Source organism: Cibotium barometz, chromosome 23 (assembly GCF_041138505.1).
Source record: "Cibotium barometz isolate CiBa-2024 chromosome 23, ASM4113850v1, whole genome shotgun sequence".
In the NCBI taxonomy this organism is placed as follows: domain Eukaryota; kingdom Viridiplantae; phylum Streptophyta; class Polypodiopsida; order Cyatheales; family Cibotiaceae; genus Cibotium; species Cibotium barometz.
The window spans coordinates 51,319,421-51,341,983 of NC_141068.1; the positions used below are offsets into that span (position 1 = coordinate 51,319,421).

General features: G+C 44.5%; 1 protein-coding gene across 3 annotated transcripts in view; it reads left to right on the forward strand.

Moving 5' to 3' along the window:
- LOC147626070 (uncharacterized) overlaps positions 1-22,563 on the forward strand; it is a 49,920-nt gene that overhangs the window by 11,239 nt on the left and 16,118 nt on the right. For all 3 annotated transcript variants that reach the window (XM_086817630.1, XM_086817633.1, XM_086817631.1), the window contains exons 5-6: positions 14,314-14,419; positions 14,679-14,750. In XM_086817630.1, coding sequence (XP_086673756.1) covers positions 14,314-14,419; positions 14,679-14,750 — 178 coding nt within the window. The remainder of the gene's footprint in view (positions 1-14,313; positions 14,420-14,678; positions 14,751-22,563) is intronic.

A 22,563-nucleotide genomic window follows, 5' to 3' on the forward strand; every position in this document is an offset into this window, starting at 1 on the left:
CTGTTAATGATGCATTATCCCAGACTTGGATAGTCGATTCCGGTGCTTCATTTCATGTGACTCCTATCAAGGAGTGTTTTTCTACTTTTGTTGCAGGCAGCCATGGCCATGTATACCTGGGAAACAATCATGCATGTTCCATTGAGGGTATTGGCACTGTGCATCTTTCCACAGATGGCACAAATGAGCTTGTCTTACATGATGTTAGATATGTGCCAGGAATCAAGAAGAGTCTGCTTTCTGTTGGACAGATGGATATGCATGGTTACAGCATTTTGTTTGAGAGAGGATCATGGAAAATGACTAAAGGCTCAAGGCTGATTGTGAAAGGTACAAAGAAAGGGACACTTTACTGCTTGCATGGAAAGGCCTTGTCGGGCAAATTTATTGCTTTGGCTGAAATTAACTCACATATGGAGTTGTGGCATAAGAGGCTTGGCCATATGAGCCACAAAGGCCTTACTAAGCTTTGTAATTTGAATAAGCTTGATGCTAAAGGCACAAAGCTTGACTTTTGTAATGAATGTCAATATGGCAAGCAAGTGAAGAGTTCTTATTACTCCGGTGTCTCTTGCAAATCTAATGTGCTTGATCTTGTACATTCTGATGTTTGTAGCATGCCTGCCAAATCTATGGGGGGTGCACACTACTTTGTTTCCTTTGTTGATGATCATTCTAGAAAAATTTGGGTTCATTTGCTCAGATCTAAGGATGAAGCCTTTGCTGCGTTTAAGAAGTTTCATGCATTTGTGACCACCCAAACAGGTAGAAAGCTGAAATGCTTGCGTACGGATAATGGGGGTGAGTTCACAAGTGGTGAATTTAATAAATTTTGTGAAAATTTGGGCATTAAGAGGGAGCTTACTGTTCCATACAGCCCCTCTTCTAATGGTGTGGCTGAAAGATATAATAGGACTCTATGTGAGAGGGTGAGATGCATGCTGTCCACAGCTAATCTCCCTCATGGATTTTGGGGAGAAGCTCTAAAAACTGCAGTGCATATATGTAATCGATCCCCTCACATGTCTTTGAAAGGTGACATCCCTGAGGAGGTTTGGTCTGGCAAACCTGCTTCATATGATCACTTACGCGTCTTTGGTTGCGAAGCGTTTGTGCATATAAGACCTGAGTTGAGGAGTAAGTTGGATACAAAGTCCATTAAAGGCCTCTTCATGGGATATGGTGAAGAAGGTGAAATGGGCTACAGGATTTGGTTACCTCAACTCAAAAAGGTTGTGCGCAGCCGGGATGTTGTTTTTAATGAGGCAAAGCTGCTTAAAAACAATTGTGCCTCTAAGGATGACCATAAAAAGGTCAAATTTCAGCATGTACAGCCACCTATTAGGCCTGATTTTGACCCTCAGGATGCACCACATATGACTGAAAATGTTGATGAACCAGTGGTGTTTGAGCCAGATGATGTTGGACAGCAAAATGAGGCTCCTGAAGGGCATGTGCAGCCACATAACAATGCTGAAAATGGGGCTGAAAATGATGTACAACAGCCCTTTGCTGATGATATTGTTGTGCCACCTGATGTAGACCCATTACCAGATAATGTGGATCATTGGGTGAGACGATCTACTCGTCCTAGGCGGAATGTGAGTAGATACGATCCCTCTTTGCATTACATTATGTTGACAGATGAGGGGGAGCCTCTTACTTACAAGGAGGCAAAGACATGTGAGCACAGCAACAAGTGGGAGCTTGCTATGCAGGAAGAGGTTAAAGCTTTGCATGCTAATGATACTTGGGACTTGGTTGAATTGCCCAAAGGTAGGAAGGCCATTCCTAACAAATGGGTGTATAAAATCAAGACAGTTGATGCAAAACCCAAGTATAAAGCAAGGCTGGTTGCAAAGGGATATGCGCAAACAAAAGGCATAGACTTTCAGGAAGTGTTCTCTCCTGTTGTGAAGATGACCACTTTGCGTGTCTTGTTTGCCATAGCGGCTGTTCTTGATTTGGAATTAGACCAAATGGATGTACATACAGCTTTTTTGCATGGTGATGTTGAGGAAGAGCTTTATATGAAACAGCCCGAGGGTTTTGTGATTCCCGGAAAGGAACACATGGTATGTAAGCTCAATAGAAGCTTATACGGGCTGAAGCAAGCTTCTAGACAGTGGTACAAAAAGTTTGATGCGTTTATGCTCAAACATGGTTACAAAAGAAGCCATGCAGATCACTGTTTGTATACAAAACTTGATGAGGATGGCAGCCCTATCATTCTTGTGCTCTATGTCGATGATATGCTGATTGCTGGTAAGAAAAGAGGCACTGTTGATGCTCTTAAGCAACAGCTGAAATCTGCGTTTTCTATGAAAGACCTTGGGGCAGCAGAGCATGTTCTTGGAGTGAGAATTAGAAGGCAAAGAGACCAGCGCATATTGTATTTGTCGCAAGAAAAATACATTGAAAAGGTGCTGGACAGGTTTAACATGGCTGATGCAAAGCCACTTAGTGTGCCATTACAACCACATGTGAAATTCTCCAAGGAAGATTGTCCCAAGTCTGACACGGCAACCAATGAGATGCAAAGTGTTCCTTATGCATCAGCTTGTGGTTCACTTATGTATGCTATGGTTGCTACTAGGCCTGACATAGCCCATGCAGTGGGAGTTGTGAGCCGTTTTATGGCTAATCCAGGCAAATTGCATTGGGATGCAATAAAGTCCATTATGAGGTACTTGAAAGGGACTAAAAACAAATGCCTCTGTTATGGTAATGGTCCTTTGGAGTTGAAGGGATTTTGTGACTCTGACATGGCAGGTGATGTGGATACACGCAAATCCACAAGTGGTTATGTGTTTACTCTTGCAGGAGGTGCCGTCTCATGGTGCTCTAGACTACAAAAAATAGTTGCACTGTCTACTACAGAGGCTGAATATATTTCAGCCACTGAGGCTTCCAAGGAAGCCATATGGTTGGCACGTTTATGCAGGGAGTTTGGTTTGCCTGACAAGGCACCTATGCTTGGTTGTGATAGCCAGAGTGCCATATGTCTGGCAAAGAATGCCATGTTTCATGCGCGCACAAAGCATATTGATGTGCGTTATCACTTCATTCGAGAGGTGCTTGAGGATGGACTTCTCACTATGGTTAAAGTCCATACGTCACAAAACCCTGCAGATGCTCTCACTAAGTGCTTACCCAAAGCACAACATCAGCTATGCATACAGATGGTGGGAGTTACATAGCTGAAAGGCGCCATTTATGCCTTTAAGTGGGAGGTTGTTGGGTTAAAGGCTAAATGCCTCCCTTGTATTTGTATATAGCCTTTTATAAGGCTCAATGTATACTTTTAAAGTCTTGGCCAAGTTCACATTGAACTTGGCCTAGGACTATTTTTAAAGACCCAAAGGCCACAACAATAAAAAAGGGTAAGTGGGCTTCTAAAGCACACAAGCATTACCCCAACTCCAAGAATCGTACGTTTTCTCTCTCTCTCTGATTTTCGAATCTCCACGCTCACCCTCATAGAGGCTCACGCTCCATTTCTCTTGCTCAAGGCTTCAAGCCATTGCATCCGGCCTTCATCTCGTGCACTCTTTCACCCCTACACACATGACGCTGGCGAGAGGCATATGGGAGCACTTGGCTTCTCTTTATAACAGGGTATCACCCATGAAAAGGATCTCCTTGGAAGTGCAGATGCGGGTTATGAACCCTACAAAGTTCTCGAGGATGCGGGAACACATTAACAAGCTGCAGGCCCTTCAGCAGGAAGTCCTCCAAGCTGGGAAGGAGATATCATTTGAAGACATGGCCATCACTTTTCTGTCCCACTTGCCTGCTCAGTATTTTGCTTTCTACTCCTCGTTGATTACGAGTAGCAGGCTCAGCACCATTCTTGGGAGGAGCTTGTGCCAATGGTCTTGGACCAGGAGGAACGTTTCACGAACCCTCCTCACAGCGGCGGTTCGGAGGCCTTAACTGGCCAACGGTCGAAAGGCCGGAATAACAACAAGGGCAAAGGGAAGGCTTCACCGGAGAAGTCTTTTGAGAAGAAGCTTGACCTAGAACGAGAGAAGCCGAAGGCCGAAAGATACGTGGGTCTACTTTCTTTCCCAGAAGGACCAAGCTTTTGCACGGTTCAAGGATTGGCACGTGATGGTGGAGAAAGAGTCTGGATTTTAGGTAAAGACTCTCAGGGCTGATAAAGGAGGTGAATTCTCCTCGATTGTATTTCTCAGATTTTGTGCAGATCATGGCATCAAAAGGGAATTGGCCAATACAGGATCGCCTTCGGAGAATGGAGTTGTAGAACGCAAGAACAGGACTGTGGTGGAGATGGCGAGGACCATGTTGGAGCATCGTGATCTTCCTCGTCCACTTTGGGGAGAGGCTGTGGCAACGACTGTCCATACCCTCAACTGATCTCCGACGACTTCAATTCCCCATATGACTCCATTTGAGGCATACTTTGGTAGGAAACTTGATGTCTTGCACTTCCGTGTTTTTGGGAGTGACGCGTATGTACATATTTCGAAGAAGCAGAGGGGGAAGCTTGACTCCAAGTCCCGCAAGCTTGTATTTGTGGGGTATAATTCTCTTTCCAAGGGATATAGATTGTATGATCCAGACAGGAACGAGATTGTTGTCAGCCGGGATGTGGTCTTTGACGAGCATGTTCGAGTATCTCCACTGTCGAGGAGCCGCCACTTCTTTGAGATATAGAGGAGTCTGATGATGATTCCCAAACCATTATTCCAGTTGATCAACCTCAGTCAGTACAGGAGGTTGAGCCCGCAGTTAGAGTAGAGCCCCCGCGATCTCAGGAGGCTCCCCGATCTGTTCGAGTACCTAGGTGGTTGTTAGACACCCTTCGGGAGTCAAGTGTCACGGAGTTACCCTCCGAGTGGACCACAGAGGACGACCCTCGAAGATCACACAGAGTCCGAGATAAAAGCAATACAGCGGAGCTTCTTCAGGTGAACTATGCTTTGATGTCTCGTGTTATGCGGGACAAAGAGCCCACTTTCGTAAAGGAAGCCTCTTCACAGGGTACTTGGAGGAAAGCCATGCATGTGGAACTTGATGCCATCGAGAAGAACAACACTTGGGAGTTGGTTCCAAGGCCGTCGAAGCGGTCAATCATTGGTGTCAAATGGGTCTTTAAGACCAAATATGCGTTTGATGGGTTGGTGGACAAACACAAAGCCAGACTTGTGGCTAAAGGTTATGCTCAGCGGCCAGGCATCGACTACGAGGATACCTTTGCACCAACCGCACGGATGTCCACGATTCGGACCGTTCTTGCCCTTGCTTCTTCTCAGAGGTGGCCTGTGTATCAAATGGATGTAAAATCTGCGTTCCTTAATGGTGACATGCAGGAGGAGGTGTATGTCGAGCAGCCTCCAGGCTTTATTGTTCCAGGATCAAAAGGGATGGTTTACATGTTACGTAAGGCCTTGTATGGTCTTAAGTAGGCTCCTAGGGCTAGGAATCAGAAGATTGATTCCTTCTTTGTTCGGACTGGATTTCAGAGATCGGTTGCAGATCCAAACCTGTATCTCTTTCGGGAACGCGGCATGGTCACGATTATCATCTTTTATGTGGATGATCTCATTCTCACTGGCAATCATGTGGAGCACATTGGAGTGACGAAGGCTGCCTTGTCAAAGGAGTTTGAGATGACCGACTTAGGCTTACTCCACTTCTTTTTGGGATTGGAGATCTGGCAGACCCAGAGGGGGTTTTTCGTCTCTCAGCAGCGGTATGTTCATGAGTTGCTTTAGGCCTTTGGGATGGAGAACTGCAAGCCTATCACTTCGCCGATGGACCCGAACACAAAGTTAACCGTTACTGATCCTTGTGAGCCCGTTGATGCCTCGCAGTACCGGAAGTTGGTTGGTTCATTGATCTGGTTATTGAACACCAGATTGGACTTGAGCTTCTCCGTGGGGCTGTTGAGCTGTGTATTCAAAGAAAGGGATGTCGGGGGCATCCTCAAGGGTGAAGAGATAGGGCCACTGCCATTCACCAAGGTCCCACTGTAGACACATCAGTGGCTGACCCTCCCATAACCATAATCTCCAAGATCTCTCTCTAGCCACTTTGGCGAAAGGTGGGTCGACATGCCATCTATAGTCATGAAACCCAATCACTCTCACCCTCTGTAAAGTGCAACTGTTGAGGTTCTGTGGCCCTATAGAGAAAGTCACTAGGGTTCCTCCATCTACACCATGGACTGCCATTGGGATATCATGTCTAGTAAAAATCCCTACTTACACAGGGGAAGGCGGATCTTGGATCGGTATGGGGTGCCACTGCCGAATCTCCAAACAATCACCACCCTCGAGATCACCCACCCACCTTCCCTCAAGTCGGGTTTGGTGAAAGTCGCACTTTGGGTTCTTTCTGGTGTATTGGCGCACCTATTATCCCACCCGCCCTCCCTCGGGTCGGGTTTGAAAAAAGTCACTATTTGGATTCTTTCTAGTGTATTAGTGGCCCCCTTATCCCACCCACCCTTCCTCAGGTCAGGCTTGGGAAAATTGTCTGCCCCTTGGAAGGATATACCAATGGGTGTCTTCACGGTGCACAGATTTTTTGCAGATTGAACACCTACAACAACCAATGTCTTTGCTTTAGTGTATCAGCGGATGTATTACTTGGAGCATGTTCCCCAAGATGGTGGTCTAGACATATAGGAGCCGAGCTATCACGTGCACAAGATAGTGCCATGGCTAATCCCTGATCATACCCCTCATTAGGCAACATTAGTAGGTGCATTTAGGGCATCTTCATCAGCATGCATCAGGTTGGCAGCACATATATCAGGTCGACAACAGTAGAATATAAGTCGACAGCATTGTGTGAGAGTCGATGGTGAAAAAAATAGCATTTTATGCTACATATTTTATGTCAGAGGACATCATCTAGCCAACAGCATTTGAAGCTGGCCGCCCAACATATCAGCATCATAAATAAGAACATAGCATGTTAGCTCATTTCTCATCTTTCTCCCTTTTGGAGATTGGTCATTAGTAGTCAGTAGCTCTTTTGGGAAGACCAATGGCCAAGCATACATGTAACCTCTTTCCTATGTACATAATACATATACTGGAAAACATGTCTATCTCTCTCCCCTCTCATGCGTTTTGCGTTAATGTTCCTTTAGGGTAATTAATGGCTGTGATTAACCGCATCAAGGCTTCTGCTATGTCACCTTGGTATCAGAGCATCAAGTGCAGCCACATCACCAAGTGCTGCAGGTCCCATAACTTCATATCAGAATATGTAAAGTTCCCATACCAAGACTAGTAGTCCTGCAAGGACTAGTAAGCCACACCCACCCAACCTTCATCGCACGAGGACCTACCTCCACCCCAAGGGTGTCATACTTGCACCATAAGGGCATTGTCGCAGTTCTCAAGGGCATTGTCTTAAGGGGTGTACAAGTCCAAGCAAGGTAAATGCATGCAGTTAAGAAGCATCAGGAAGGTCAAGCATGCATTAGGTGATTTACCCCATGGAAGTTAGGTCCTCAAAGGAGTACCCCTGTGGCTTCCCAGGAACAAGAGGAGCAACCTTAGTTAAGTGCCTTGATCAACCTCAATCATCAATCATAAGTCAGTGCGTGGTATGCATGCAAAGGGACAGCACTGGAACACATGTACAGTCATGGAGTGGAATTTAAGGCTAAACAAGAGGTTCAGTTAAGTTACCAAGAAAGAAGTATGACAAAGTTGGAATCCCGGAGCAGTCAAGGGATGATAGCAATCATCCAAAGTCAAAGACAAAAAAAGTTGGATTCCCGTCATCAAGCTCAGCAAGAGGGGATGTCACATATACAAGACAGTGCCATGGATAATCCCTTGTCATATCCCTCATTAGGCAACATTATTAGGTGCATTTAGGGCATCTTCATCAGCATGCATCACATCGGCAGCAGTTCAGCACACATATATCACGTAGGCAGCAGTAGAATATCAATCGGCAACATTGTGTGAGAGTCGACAGCATTTCTCAATATTTATGATGAAAAAGTTAGCATTTTATGCTACATATTTTATGCCAGAGGACAAATCATCTAGCCAACAGCGCTTACCAACATATCGGCATCATATATATGAACATAGCATGTTAGCTCATTTCTCATCTTTCTCCCTTTGGAGATTGGTCATAATTAGTTAGTAGCCCTTTTGGGAAGGCCTATGGCCAAGCATACATGTCACCTTTTTCCTATGTACATAATACATGTACAAGAAAACATGTTTATCTCTCTCTCTTCTCTCATCATATGTTTTGTGTTAATGTTCCTACACGCGGCTCTGCTGAACTGCATCAAGGCTTTCGCTATGTCACACGAGCAATAGGGATGGATACAAATTTAGTGCGGCTCTTCTAGGGAGTTTTACTCTTGGTTTTGCTTTCTTCCTTTTGGTTTCATTGGAGTTGATGCAAGCAGATTTTGTGATCCATCTAAGTCGATGCTTTAGTGGCTAGAGTGTGGATAGCAAAGCTTTGTCATGCCCTTTTCTGGAGTCTTCTTTCGATGCGTTGCCTGTGAGGGCCAAAGGACGAAAGGACCAAATGTGCAAGAGATCAGAGCAAATCAACATAGCATAAAATGGATGAATGAGTGTATGTATAATGATGAATGTATCCAATACAAGAGGCCCTCTGATGTGAGGTGACTCTAAGTAGTAGAGCGGCGAAGAAGCAAAGACGAGGTCGAAGCTAAAGCACGGTCGGTGACGAAGGCTCACGTCGAGGACAACGGTGGCACTCCGTGCAGATGTTGATGTCGATGTCGAAGAAGATACAGGGTGCTGCTAAATGCAGGACTGCACAAGATCAGTGTGCAGAGCAGGGCGGGAGACTGAATGGTGTGGATGATGAAGCAGCATTGCGCAGAGCAGGTACGGCAGATGTAATGCTGAAGATAGAAGATGAACTGCAGGAGGTTGCCGGGCTGCTGCTGCATGCACGGTGTAGAGCCGATAGCAGAATGGTGTGAGCAGAAACGCAGATGCTGCTGGAAGCGTTGATGAAGGTGTAGCTGTATGTAGCCAAGCTGCTGCTGTGTGCAGGGGGTGGAGCCGATGGCTGCTGCTGATGATAAAGGATGTGTTGATGATTCAGGCAGCTGCTGTAGAGGTAGCGCCGGCTGCAGAAGTTGGTGGTTGTTGATTTATTTTGTTGTGTTTTTCCTGAATTATGGAGCGATGTTTATATATGTGGTTGGGCTGCTGGTCGGCCCAGAGAAGGGCTGTCGGCCAGCAGCACAAGACAAAAATGTCAAATAAAATGCCCTTTTTGGGCTGGTTAAATGCCTTTTTGGGCAGGTTTTCACACCCCCTCTCAGGCCAATAGGGGACCATGAAAGAAGATGAGGAAGATGGTGAGTGGGTGAAGAGGAACATGAAGAAGTATGTGGGGTTTGGTTGTTGCGGGTGTAGATCATGTGCTCTTCATTTTTTGTAGAGTCTTTTGAATTTGAGATGTACTGGATCAATGCCACAATGCAAGAGGTTTTCACATGCATGGATGCCCTTTTGGGTTTTCATTCATACGTGTGCCCAAACACAAAAAACAGAATGCTATGCAGTGGGTATGCAAGATGGTAAATGCTATGCAATGGGTTTTCACATGAGAAGTGTCCTCGTGGGGTTTTCACTGACTCATGCACCCTTTACAACAATGATAAATAATTTGAATGGTGAGGATAGTCCCCCTCTCAAGACACTGACGGTGATGGTGGAGAACCGATGTCGATCTGCTTGCGAAGATGCTAGAGGACGGGCCGGTTGACGGACTTTGTAAGAATGTTGACATGGTTGTCCGTCGTGGGAATGTACTGGAGGCTGATGGTACCAAGCTCAACATGTTCCCTAGTAAAGTGAAAATGAACACCAAAATGCTTGGTACAATTAGAACAAATAGGATTGCCAGCGAGGGAAATTGCACTTTGACTGTCGACGAAGATGGTAGAAGCGGTGTCCATGGGAATGCGCATCTCCTCAAGAAGCTAACAAAGATAAATAGCCTCGATGGTGGCATCATAAAGGGCCCGGTACTCAGCCCCAATTGAAGAACCTGCAATGGTATATTGCTTCTTGCTAGACCAAGAGAAAGGGCCAGATCCAAGTGAGTACAAATAACCACCATGAGAATGTCGGGAATCAATATCATCGGCCCAATTGGAGTCCGTATAACCACGCAAGGTGATCCCACGACTGTAGTAAAGTCAAAACATATAGGTACTCGCTAGAGAGCGAACACCCTCATCGCGCTGAACTCCAATTTGGCTTCTTTGGAGCATTGAAATACTAACTTAAGATGGATGTGCAATAGAAAATGTCACAATTAAAATGGGTGAGCCATATGAGTTTCCCAACCACTTGGCGGTAGGCTCGCTCTTCATGTGGTGGTGAGTCCTCTTTCTTTGAAAGTTTGATGGTTGGATCCAATGGGGTAGCCACAAGGATAGCACCATCAAGAAAATAGGAAGTAATGAGTTGAAGACAGGTAGGCTCGCTCTTCATGTGGTGGTGAGTCATCTTTCTTTGAAAGTTTGATGGTTGGATCCAATGGGGTAGCCACAGGGATAGCACCATCAAGAAAATAGGAAGTAATGAGTTGAAGATAGGTACTGTTGTTGTGAGTCGTGACACAAAGATACCATTAGGATGTTGGAGCACCTCCATGCCAAGGAAATATGAGAGAAGATCGAGATCAGTCATCTCAAACGTTTGTCTCAACTGTGCCATGATATGAGCCACTTTGACTTGATTTGAACCAGAGAGGATTAGATCATCGACATACAACACTAGGTAGCAAACCATCCCCTAATCTGTGTGGATGTAGATATTGGGATCACAGTGAGATGGTTGAAAATCTTGACTACGTAAAAATCTATCGATGAGATGGCACCATGCTCGGGAGGCTTGCTTAAGCCCGTAGAGAGCTTTATGCAAGCAGAAGACTTTGTCCTCATGCCTGGGGAGCGGGAAGCCCGGAGGTAGGTCAACATAGACTTCCTCCTCAAGAATGCCATTTAGGAAGGCACTCTTGGCCCATCTAGTAGGCTGGCCATATGTGGTGTGCGGCCAGATTGAGTAAGAGACGGATTGTCATCATTCGAACTGTAGGTGTGAAGGTCTCATCAAAGTCAATGCCTTCTTTCTGGCAAAAGCCTTGCACTACAAATCGGGCTTTGTACTTGTCCAAGGTACCATCGGCTTTAGATTTGGTGCAAAAGATCCATTTGGTTCCAATGACCTTCTTATGACAAGGGCGATCGACAAGGGACCACGTGCCATTACGGTTAGTGCTTTCAGTTCTTGTTCCATAGCGTGTTTCGAGACTAGCTGTTTGATTGCCTCTTTCCATGATGTTCGCTCATCATGTACCACAAAGTCTGCTGAAAACACAAAGGCAAACGAGGCACGAGTGAGCTTGGTGGACCGACGAGGACCATCCAAGGGGGTATCGATGGAAAGCATGCCTGAATCCCGCATGGTTTGTTGGTACCAGTGGGGTAAAGGGTCCCTGGGTGGTTGTTAGCCTGAGGAAGACTCCTCAGGGGCTGGAGTAATAGTCGATTGATTGGGTTCATGTGACACAATCGGAGAATCTTGATTGGGTGATATGGGTAGCAGAAGGCGAAGTAAGTCCCGCTCATCAAAGACAATGTCTTGACGAACGAAGACTTTGTTCGATCTTGGATCAAAGACTTTGTAAGCCTTTGATTCAGAAGAGTAGCCCCCTTGGCTCAAGCTTGCCCCTTGTGGCATTCGGAGTGTGTGTGTAAGCACGACACCCAAAGACATGGAGATGGAAAACAATCAGTTTTTCGCCATAAAATTCCTCAAACGGGGTCCTGTGAAGGACAGCACCCGTGGGGTAACGGTTCAGAAGGTAGACCGCAGTGTTGACCAATTCTGACTAAAGGCATTCAGGTAGCTCTGCTACAAAGAGCATGGAGCATGCCATATCCATAGTAGGTTCGGTTCTTGCGCTCGACCACTCCATTTTGTGAGGGGGAGTTGGTGGAGGTGAGCTAGTGTTGAATGCCCTGCTCTTGCAAGAACTCGGCAAATTGATGGGAGATAAACTCACCACCATTGTCATTGCGAGCAATCCCAATCGAGACGCCCATTCGGTTAGTCACTAACTGAACCCACATGCTAAAGTATTAGAAGACATTTGATTTATGCTTCAGGAAAAGCACCCACATGTACCTCAAATAGTAATCTACAATAAGCATGTAGTAGAAGTGAATCAACTTAAGGATACCCTAAGCACGATGAGTAGCATGATGTGGGAACGGTGTACGATGCTGCTTACCCATTTGACATGGCTAGCAAACATCCTTGGTCAATTTGAGGCGGGGTATACTTGCAACCAACTAGTCCCTAGACAACTCATAGAGCATGTCATAAGGCAAGTGACCATAGCGATAGTGCCATAGTCGTTCAATGTCAGAAGGAGCTCTTGTCACATAGGCACGAACCCAATGAAACTCAAAACCCTCAAAAGATGGCCCAAATCAAAAAGTAGACATCCGGTGTAAGCCATCCTTGTGTGCTTGACCTTGAGCAACAACGAGACTGGTACTCTCATCAATCACCTTGTTGAAGTAAACTCCATGATCGAGTTGGGTTAGCTAGGATACAGAAAGTAAGTTGAGGCCCAAGTTAGGAACAAGATAGACATTGTCCAAGGTTGCCTGGTTGGAGCCTGTGTGTGTGTCAAATAAGACGATGCCAAGAGATTTGATGGGCATCAATGTGTTGTTGCCACATCGAACTTCACCCTTAGCAGGACGCTCTGAGATGAAAATGTCGGCATTGCGTGCCATATGGTGTGTAGCTCCACTATCAACTACCCAAGTGACTAGATGGCCATAGGGAAGAGTTGGATGGGCTTCAATGATGGACATAGGTGGATCATCAGGTAACTGTCAGATCTGAACGAGAGTAGAAGCTTCCACACGCTGACTGCCTCGTCTAGCCCATTGTTTCTTCTTCCTTTCAGAAGAGTGGACAAAGTCTAACTCAGTTGGTGCTTGAGCGATATTGGCCGTGGGGCCGAGATGTGGTGTAAGTGATGACCAATCAGACATTCCTTCTGGTGTTGTGGAGGATATTGATAGGGGGGGGGGGGGGGGACCTTGAGCAACCTGACCAATGGTGAACCACTAAGAAGATCTAGGCCAATTCGTACCAATGCCTTGCTGGTGGTTCCTTGGTGGGGGACCCTGCAGAGTAGGTGCTAGAACTCATCATCAACATGTCTTGATATTTGGCAAGGAAATATTCTGCTAGTAGGAAGGGGGTATCGAGGCAGGGTTTTTGGGAATATTCTGCTTGTAGGAAGGGGGTATCGAGGGAGGGTTTTGGGATCATTGTTGTTGCCTTGGGGTTTGCCTTGATTACCTGGGTTGTTGTTCCCCTTCCCTTGCTGCCCTTTGTGGATAGAGGTGGTATTGGAATTTCGAAACAAGGACCCTCTCTTGGGTAGAGGAGGAAGAAGATAGTTTCTTGGGGTGAAATTGGTCATGCAACCAAGAGAAGCGCAAGAGTTGGCACTCACACTCATACAGGTTAGGCATAACAGCCACCTGGAGGCAATCGGTCATATCAACATGGACAAGCGAGGAACTCTAGAAGACAGTATGAAACTGGAACTAGGATGCTTGATGCTCTGTGTGGAGGTAGCAGCTTATGAAATGGAAATTCTGGAGTGATTTGCAAGACAAGATTAGAGAACCAAAGGAAAGAACAGATAAATACAAGAAGAGACTAGAAAAGCAAAAGAAGACCAAAAGACCAAAGTTTGCGTCAAGCACTCATTGGAAACGAAGAAAATGCAAGTGTCCCATCCATTAGGAAAATGCCTCACATTTGCAAGGACTTTTGAAGGCGTGGAGGAAACCTGGAATGCTGTGGAACAACCCCTTGCTCGAGTGGCCACTTTAAAAAGGGAAATTGGGGCGGGGGGTGCATCCTGGCCATTACCCAATGTAGTATCTTCTGTGCACTTGAATGTTTTGTGTTCATTCTGCTGTTTAATTGATTCATTATTTTATTTGCTTATGAGTAAACCACTTCCACAAAGCCTACTTGATAGGATTATGCAAGCTTACGCCGTCAGGGGGCTCCCAAATCTGAGTGTGAACCTTTTTGACTCCTGATAGAAATCAAGATAAAGTAAGGCTGGATAATCTTTGGCATGAGTGACACACATTATCAAAGGTTTTGTTAAGCATCTGTATCAGTAAGTAGTGATATGCTTGGTTAAAAAATAATGTGCTACTTTGCATTTAATGGTTCTAAATGAATGCACGTGGCTTGGAAGGCATCTTGAAGCTATCAATACTGAGAAGGCTAAAGCGATCCAGCTAAGGGCAAGTGCCAATATGTTCAACTTCAACAGTGATGTGCGGGCCGAAAGGAGAAAAGAGGTATGCTGGTTGTGAACTGCAATCACAGTCTTTATGCGAAAAAATTCTCTCTAGTTTCTTTGTTCATGATGCTTGGTATTCTTCCTAGTCCACATTGACTGTTATGTCTTGGTGATTTACTTTGTAGGAAATGCTTGTTTGGATTTGTAGGAAGTGCTTGTTTGTAATTCGAGGAAATGCTTATTGAAAGATTTAGAAAGGAGGTAAAGTGTTTGAATATATGATTCAGACTTTTGGCCCTTTGTTTCTTGGTTTTCAGTTCAACTCAAAGATGGAAGAGAGACTAACTGCAAAGGAGGTAGCAAGTAAGCAAGCACAAGCAAAGACAAAGGTACACTTCATTAGCATGATTGTTCAACCTTAAGTTCTATTTGGTCTAGACTTCATAACTTAGAGAATTATCCAAGCAAGCCCGCAGTTCCAAAATCTCTTTAGAGCTCCCTGGAGGATGACATGTGGATTATGATCCTGACTGCATACTTAATTTAGAAAAGAAGAAGAGTGTGATTAGGATTAGAGAGTGTAGATTTTGATATGGTTAGGGTAGAGACCTTCAAGGTTAAGGGTAGTGATCTTCTTAAGATGTTGAAGCTTCTCAAGCTCATGAAAAAAAAAACAAAGGGCACCTGAGGTAGAAGAGGCTGAGAATCTTGGGCTCCTTGCAAGGCTGAGGTGGGAGAGTTTGTGGATACTTTTTTACCAAGTATCAACCTTGGTAATTTAAATTGAGACCAAGGTAAATTAAATTGAACCCCTGGACTACTGGTTCACACGCTCCATCCGGCAACGATTTTTGAATGATGTGCTTCTCATAATTGAGGTGATCAGAATTGGAAGGGTGGCCAAAGCAATACATTCAAGAATGGGCTTTTCCCACGATTGTGACACAGGTTCGAGATGAGAGAAAAGCACCACTTGCAAAGGGGGAGACTGTGTATACATCAAACTTCGGTAGTCATTCAGTTTTGGACTAGAAGTCGAGCTGGAGCTCCCCGTGCACATCTCTCCATGCTACATTTTTCTCACCAGCCTTTCCACCCCCCTCTGCTTCCCCGTGCCTCCCCCAGCCCATCACACTTGACCCCCTGCCTTACTTCTGCTTGCACTGCCCAACTGCTCTTCCCTTTCTGCCCGCGCAGGCCTGCCTCTTGTTTGCCCCAAGCCTGGCATGAGCCGTGCGCCCCTGCCTCTTGTTTGCAGCCTGTCTCTGCCTGCCCTTTCCAGCCATCTAGCCTTGCCCCTTTCCCTCTATTCCATTCTTGGCTTGAGCCTGTTACATGCGGAAGCTTGTGGAACCTTTTATTTGACATGCAGAGATCATTCACAAAACTGAAATCATACTGGAGAGAGAAGGGGTGGAGAGCAAGTGAGAGTAGTATACAGGATTGGGTCCCAAAAGGGCCCCCTGTCCATAAGTGTATTTTCATGTATTGCGGTATGAAGTAATGAACTGACCTGCAGGGCTGTAAATCCCTGTCTGTACTGACCAAATCGACGTGCAGATGCTGGAATTCTGGGGCTGATTGCTGGCCGTCTTGTGTAGCATCTGCTAGACAGTAGAATGATGTGTGTTTTGCTGTCTTCAGGTTGAGACATCTGTGTTCAGCTTTCACGCTGGCCTGGGACTGCCACTCACCTCTTCTCCTTGCGTTAATGGTTGAGGGTTGCCTCTGGCGGTGATGTCTACCATGTATGTGCGCAAGACTGTGAGATTGTCATATGCACTCTGCACTGTAGTGCATGGTGACAAGATGGCTCATCATCAGGGCATCATTGTATAGCAGTAGGACCCTTTAGAATATAATTTTGTCATATGCCGTGGCCCCATTGTAAACCGTAGTCCAGGATATGTTAGGCACGAGCTACGTAGGTCTTTGCTCAGCCATAGAGTGTCAGTCACTCAGTCAAGTAGTCCCTTAACCCACTTGAAGAGAATCATTCATGCATATAGAAGCCTTAGGGTTTGCATTAGAAAGCATTCATGGCCTTGCATATGCACAATAGACAACCATAGCCATTCCAAGCATTTATTTCATTGCATAAAGCCTAAGCTAGCAACCATATGACGAGTTGGCAGCATTATTACCTAGTCAGCCAGCATTAACATATTATATTCAGCATAGATATTATATGTAGGTCGTGTAGCTTTATGAAGACAACGGACCTGTATAGCAGCGAGCCGATCAGACCTGCTTATGCATATAAATAGCAAGCGATTTCATCGTTCATTCATGCAGTCATCAAGTATTCAGCAATCATCATCAAGTGATCGTCTATAGGCTGAAGCGCATGCTTATCTGCTCCTTTCTTGTAGAAACGCAGCTTCCCTTCGATGCATCATATTCAGCCATCATCGTTTGCATATTCAGCCTGTAAACAGTCTCCAATCAGCCCCTTCTCTCAGCCTCAGTTTGCAGCCTTCCTACAGCCCCTTGGAATAGTTTATTGGCGTCGAGACTGGTCAACATTGGTGCTTTGTGTCCCATTGTTTGGTCCTTAGAAGGTTTTGTGTTTGGCTTATCTACAGTCCCACGTTCATTCTCTTTAAAGAAATAAAGCAAATACTCTTGGGCCCTTCAGTGGGTAATTTTGGACCCAATAAGGTGTATCTTTCTCTCTCTCTCTCTCTCTCTCTACCTTTGTGGGTCATTATGGCCTTTTGAAGACGTTAATATAACATTTCATTTCTCTCTCTCTCTCTCTCTCTCTCTCTCTCTCTCTCTCTCTCTCTCTACCTTTGTTGCTGGAGTTTTCCTTCCTAGATGTTATCCATTAGGAGCGCCTAGTACCTTACTTTTCCTCATAGTTGTTGTTTCAGTTTCAGTTAGTTGTTTAGTTGTTTTAGCTTTTCTTACACAGACATTGTATCAGATCCACCAATTGTTGTAACCTTTTTGGTCTCATAGGTCATTTTGGCCTTTTGAGGACTTTAATATATCATTTCATTTCATTTCTCTCTTTCATCTCTTAAAGTTTGAAGTGATAAAGTGGATTGCTAAAGGCTTACGAAACTCAAGATACAAAAGGTGGTGTGAGACTTTGTGTGACAGGATCCTTCATCTACGCATAATTCCACTGCATGTTACAAAGATGGTGGCCAAATTGAGCAAAACAGGTTGACTGTCCTTTTTTTGGTCGTGGAGAGATTATCCCCTTTTCTCGATTTCACGAGGAGGTCTATCTCTTTGGGCCATGGACACCCTAGCAGATAGACCGAATCGCCCTTGGAAAACTCAACGTCTCTCTTGTTTTTGTTTGCCTGGCGAGGCTAGGTTTCGTGTGCTTTGGCCAAATGGGCTTTGATTGACTCATGGTCACCATGAAACTCGTTTCAGTGGCTTTGAAACTCGTTTCACATTTCAGTGTTGAAACGATTCATGTGCACATTGAAACCATATTGTTTCATGTGGAGAAAAAGGTTGTGATTTTGTGCGCTTTTTAGCTTTTATAATTCTCTCTTTCCTTCTTTCATCCTATTTGTTCTTTTCTCTTCTCTTTTGTATGTCTTCTTTGTTTACCAATAATAAGTATGCTAATATCATCTTATAATTATTGGCCAATACCTTCACATTTTATGTATATGATCGTTTCGGTCCAACGTTTCATTGTCCACCCACCTGGTGTTGAAACGTTTTGTTCCAAAATAAATCGTTTCAGCATCGTTTCGTTTCGATAGTGAAACGTTTCGCGGTGACCTTGGATTGACTCTAAAACCTCTCCGCAAGACGCAGTGACCTTGTTTGCCTTGAGTACTTAGGATTTCGACCATTCTTATCAAGGATGGAAAAGATCGCTCAAATGCTGCTTCATTTGGAGTCATGTAGTGGAAGAAGAAACGAATCATTTAAAATTGCTTGAACCCAAGGCAAAAATACTTTCCACTCAACTTGTTGATCATGGACATAACACTTTAGCACATCAAAGACCAAGTGATTGTATCACTTTTCGGCCATCTGTGTGTGTGGGTGGAATGCACTTGAAAAGTTCAACTTAGTAACAAAATTGTCTAATAAAGCACACCAAAAATGATTGCATTCCTGTTGACACGGTACGGTAGTATGCGGTAGACCAAAAACTGGGCACCAATATCGACTAAACAAGCAAGCAACCTCCTCGATAGTTGTGTTAGACCGTTAGCATCATGAATTTGTTGATTCTGTCCACAATGGTTAAACATTGTGTATTTTCCTTTTTCTAGTTGAGGGACACAACTTTGTCACAAAATCCATAGATATATCTTGACAGGGTTCCTCGAGAATGGCAAGGGCTTTAAAAGTATGGCAAAGGTTGTAAAAGTCTTTCTTTCTTCACATGAGACATGCTCACCTTCTAACAAACTAGGCAATGCTTCACATAAGTGAAGACATCACGTCTTATGTGTTGCTGATAGAAGTGTGGTTCTTCCAGCTTTGTCAATGTAGAGTTCATACCCAATGACCACTAGTAATGGCGTCATGGAGAAGCTGTACTAGAGATGTTTTTTGCACACAGAGACGGTCTTTATAGACGAGCCAACCATCCCGCATGATGAAGTGAGATGGTCCTGTGGCTTCCAATGCTTTTGCTCACCATGTGCCAAACCCCTTGGAGTTGGTGTACTTGTGCTTCATGTCCTCTAGTCCACGTCCCTCAAGCTAGATAAGTATAGTGTGGACAATTGCAACTTGCCCTTTTCTAGTGAGAGCATCAGCCATTGGGTTGACTTTGCCTAGAAGATACACAATCATGCCACCAAGCTAGCTCGAGTGGTGTTGGCGTTCACTCCACTGTGCACTCTACTGTTAGAAGAGGGTGATGAAACATCGTTTTTGGTAATCACTCTTACCTTAGTCATAATTATCAAGAACAAAGTATTTGTCTAAGGTGAGTCCTTGGAGGATGCCACATCAACCCATTGAGGTGGCAAGGCCATATGGGGGTGACTCCCAAGTTGGGATAGGCTACGTGGAGGTGTGGAGGTGCATTGAATGAGGAAAGGCTTGGTGTCCAAGGCAAACCTAGGTGCCTTCCTTCATGGGGACTCTATAAATGGAGGCCCGAATCATCGTATTAGTGTGCTTGAAACTAAAAGTAGAGAATGTGTCTCTTTCTCCTCTCAGAGCAGTAGTAGATCTGAAACAAGATTCAGATCTACTACTTCTCTAAGAGGAGAAAGAGCGACGTTCTCTACTTTCAAAAACCATCTCTTGTGTAGAGGTTGATTATGGTCTAATAAAAGGCCTAGTGCTAATCCTTAGTGGAAACCATTCAGCCACTCCAAGATGTAGTCGATACGGGACATAGGGAAATGTCAGCTTGTTGAGTGCACAAAAGTCCCCACACAATTGTGATAACCCATCTTTATTTGTATTTTGCTGAACAGGATAGGTGTCGTGCCGCAAATGGTGACACACTGAGGTGTACAAATCCATAACACAGATACTTCCTCCAAGTGGCAATCCAGTTTTGACTCCATATTATTGAGTCTGCGAGGGAATTCGTTGGGCAGCTCTACGCTTGGTATGATGCCAATCTTGTGATCCTCAAGTTTGGAAGGAGGAAGCACGTGTGGAAGGTTATCTCGAAGGACTGGGTGTATAGGGCCTTATACTTCTTTGAAGTATTGGATGTTGTCTCTTTGATCTGAATGTATATGGCTGCACATTGGGCACCTTCCCACTTCTCTTGATGATGAGATATCATTGGAAAATTAGGGATTCTGGGCTCACACTTGATTGTGACAAGGGTCTTTGTTACATTCTTCGTGATGAAGTATAAAATAATGCACAAACTTAGTGCTTTTTGTATGACCAAGTGTTAGCACATTCATCCCCATTTTCTGCTCATGTTTGGAGTCCCCTTTTGGTCCCTTTTATGTTCTTGTCAATTCTTCCCTTAATCTCGAGCATAGTAGCAACAAAACCCGTTTCAAATCATATGAAACTGACCAAAACTTTTATGAAACGTTTCAGAATATGAAACGCGTTTTTTATTCACCTAAAAATTTGAAGGCCCAAAAACCTTACATGCCAGTTTCATACATACGCATTTCCAAAGCGCATTTTTTCTTGTTGACTCTACTTGCACGTGCACGTCCTTTCCTGGTCGACCATCTTGAGAAGGACGCTTCAGCCTTGGCCATGGCCTAAATACATATTTTCATGTATATTCTAAACTTATATTTTTTGTATAAAGCTTTTTTTTTTACATTCCTTTTTTGCTTGATAGTGACTAGTTGACCATCTCAACCAAGACGCTTGAGCCTTGGTCATGGCCTAAATACATATTTTCATGTATATTCTATACCGAAAAATATATATATTTATATATTTTTTGTATGATGGACGTTTCAAAAAAATATAAAACTTAAAACCTTTTTGAAACCCGTTTCAAATGAGGCGTTTCTGAAACTCCTGGTAATTATGATCTCGAGTAGCCAAAGCTTCATCAAAACCATCAGAGATGCCAATCCGAGGAGAGAAGAACTTCCTCCCAAGTAACTGGAACAGGACAAGGAGAAGAAACAATAGACTAAAAGTAAGCATCAAGCCTCTATGGAAGCTTGGAGAGAAGCCGAATGTGTGGGAGAGAGAAGAATTAGGGTTAGGTTAATTCATGTGGGAGACATACACAGAGAAACAACAAGGGAGAGAGAGAGAGAGAGTTGTGGTGGGGATAAGTCAACTCATGATGATATGAGTGTGACTCCCCTATCACACATGTATATTGCACTAGTACACATAGTGCACTTAGTACATTAAAAGTACTAAGTGTACTATGTACTATAACTTATGGGCTTGTACACACTATAAGGGTGGGCATAACGCCTTTACCCCAACAACCTCCCACTTAAAGGCAAAGTGCCCTTAAATGAAGGAAAAGAAAAATCAGCATGTACATGATAATATACAAGGCCATATGAAGGCTGAAACTGGCCTCATCCAATGCCCATCAAGTGTCTGCGATGAGCAAACCGCTCCGGAGGCAAACTCTTTGTCAACAGATCAGCCGGGTTGTCATCCGTATGAATCTTAACAAGCTGAATTTGCTTGTTCTCTATCACCTCTCTGATGAAGTGATACTTCACATCCACATGCTTCGTCTTTGCATGAAAGACAGGGTTCTTTGCCAACTGGATGGCACTCTGACTGTCACAATGCAACAATGGAATATCCCCTGTATAACCCGAATCAACCACTAACCGAGATAGCCATAATGCCTCCTTGCAAGCCTCAGTGGCTGCAATATACTCGGCCTCTGTAGTAGATAAAGCAGTGCACTTCTGCATCCTGGATATCCATGACACAGCACCTCCTGTGAATGTAAACACATAACCGGTAGTAGACTTCCGGTTATCTGGATGACCGGCATAATCCGAATCCGTGTAACCATGCACTAATGCATCCTGTTTGCCAAAACAAATGCACATATCCTGTGTGCCCTTCAGGTATCTCATGACACCTTTCACTGCTTCCCAATGCTTCTTGCCAGGGTTGGCCATGTATCTAGAAACCACTCCCACTGCAAATGCAATGTCCGGCCTAGTAGCAACCATGGCATACATGAGACTGCCACAAGCTGAAGCATACGGAATCTTGGCCATATCAGCCCTGCCACTATCTGACTGTGGGCTGTCCATAGCACTGAGTTTCACATATGGAGGCAAAGGAGTACTAGTTTTCTTCCCCCCGTCCATATTGAACCTCTGCAAAACTTTGCCAATGTATTCCTTCTGAGACAAATACAACACATGCTGATTTCTGTCCCGAAGTATCCGCATACCCAAAATGTGATTTGCATCACCCAAATCCTTCATATCAAAGGTTTCATGCAGCCTCTTCTTCAAGGCATCCATCTCTTTACGAGATTTCCCGGCAATCAACATATCATCAACATACAAGATGAGGATCAATAGACTGCCATCCAAAGCTTTTTTGGTGTACAAGCAGTGATCTATGTCACTTCTCCTGAATTTCTGGGATTTCATGAATGTATCAAATTTATGATACCATTCCCTTGGTGCCTGTTTGAGCCCATAAAGACTCTTTTTCAGCTTACATACAAGCTTCTCCTTTCCACTCACTGCATAACCCTCTGGCTGCTGCATATATATCTCCTCATGGAGATCACCGTGAAGAAAAGCAGTCTTCACATCCATCTGAATC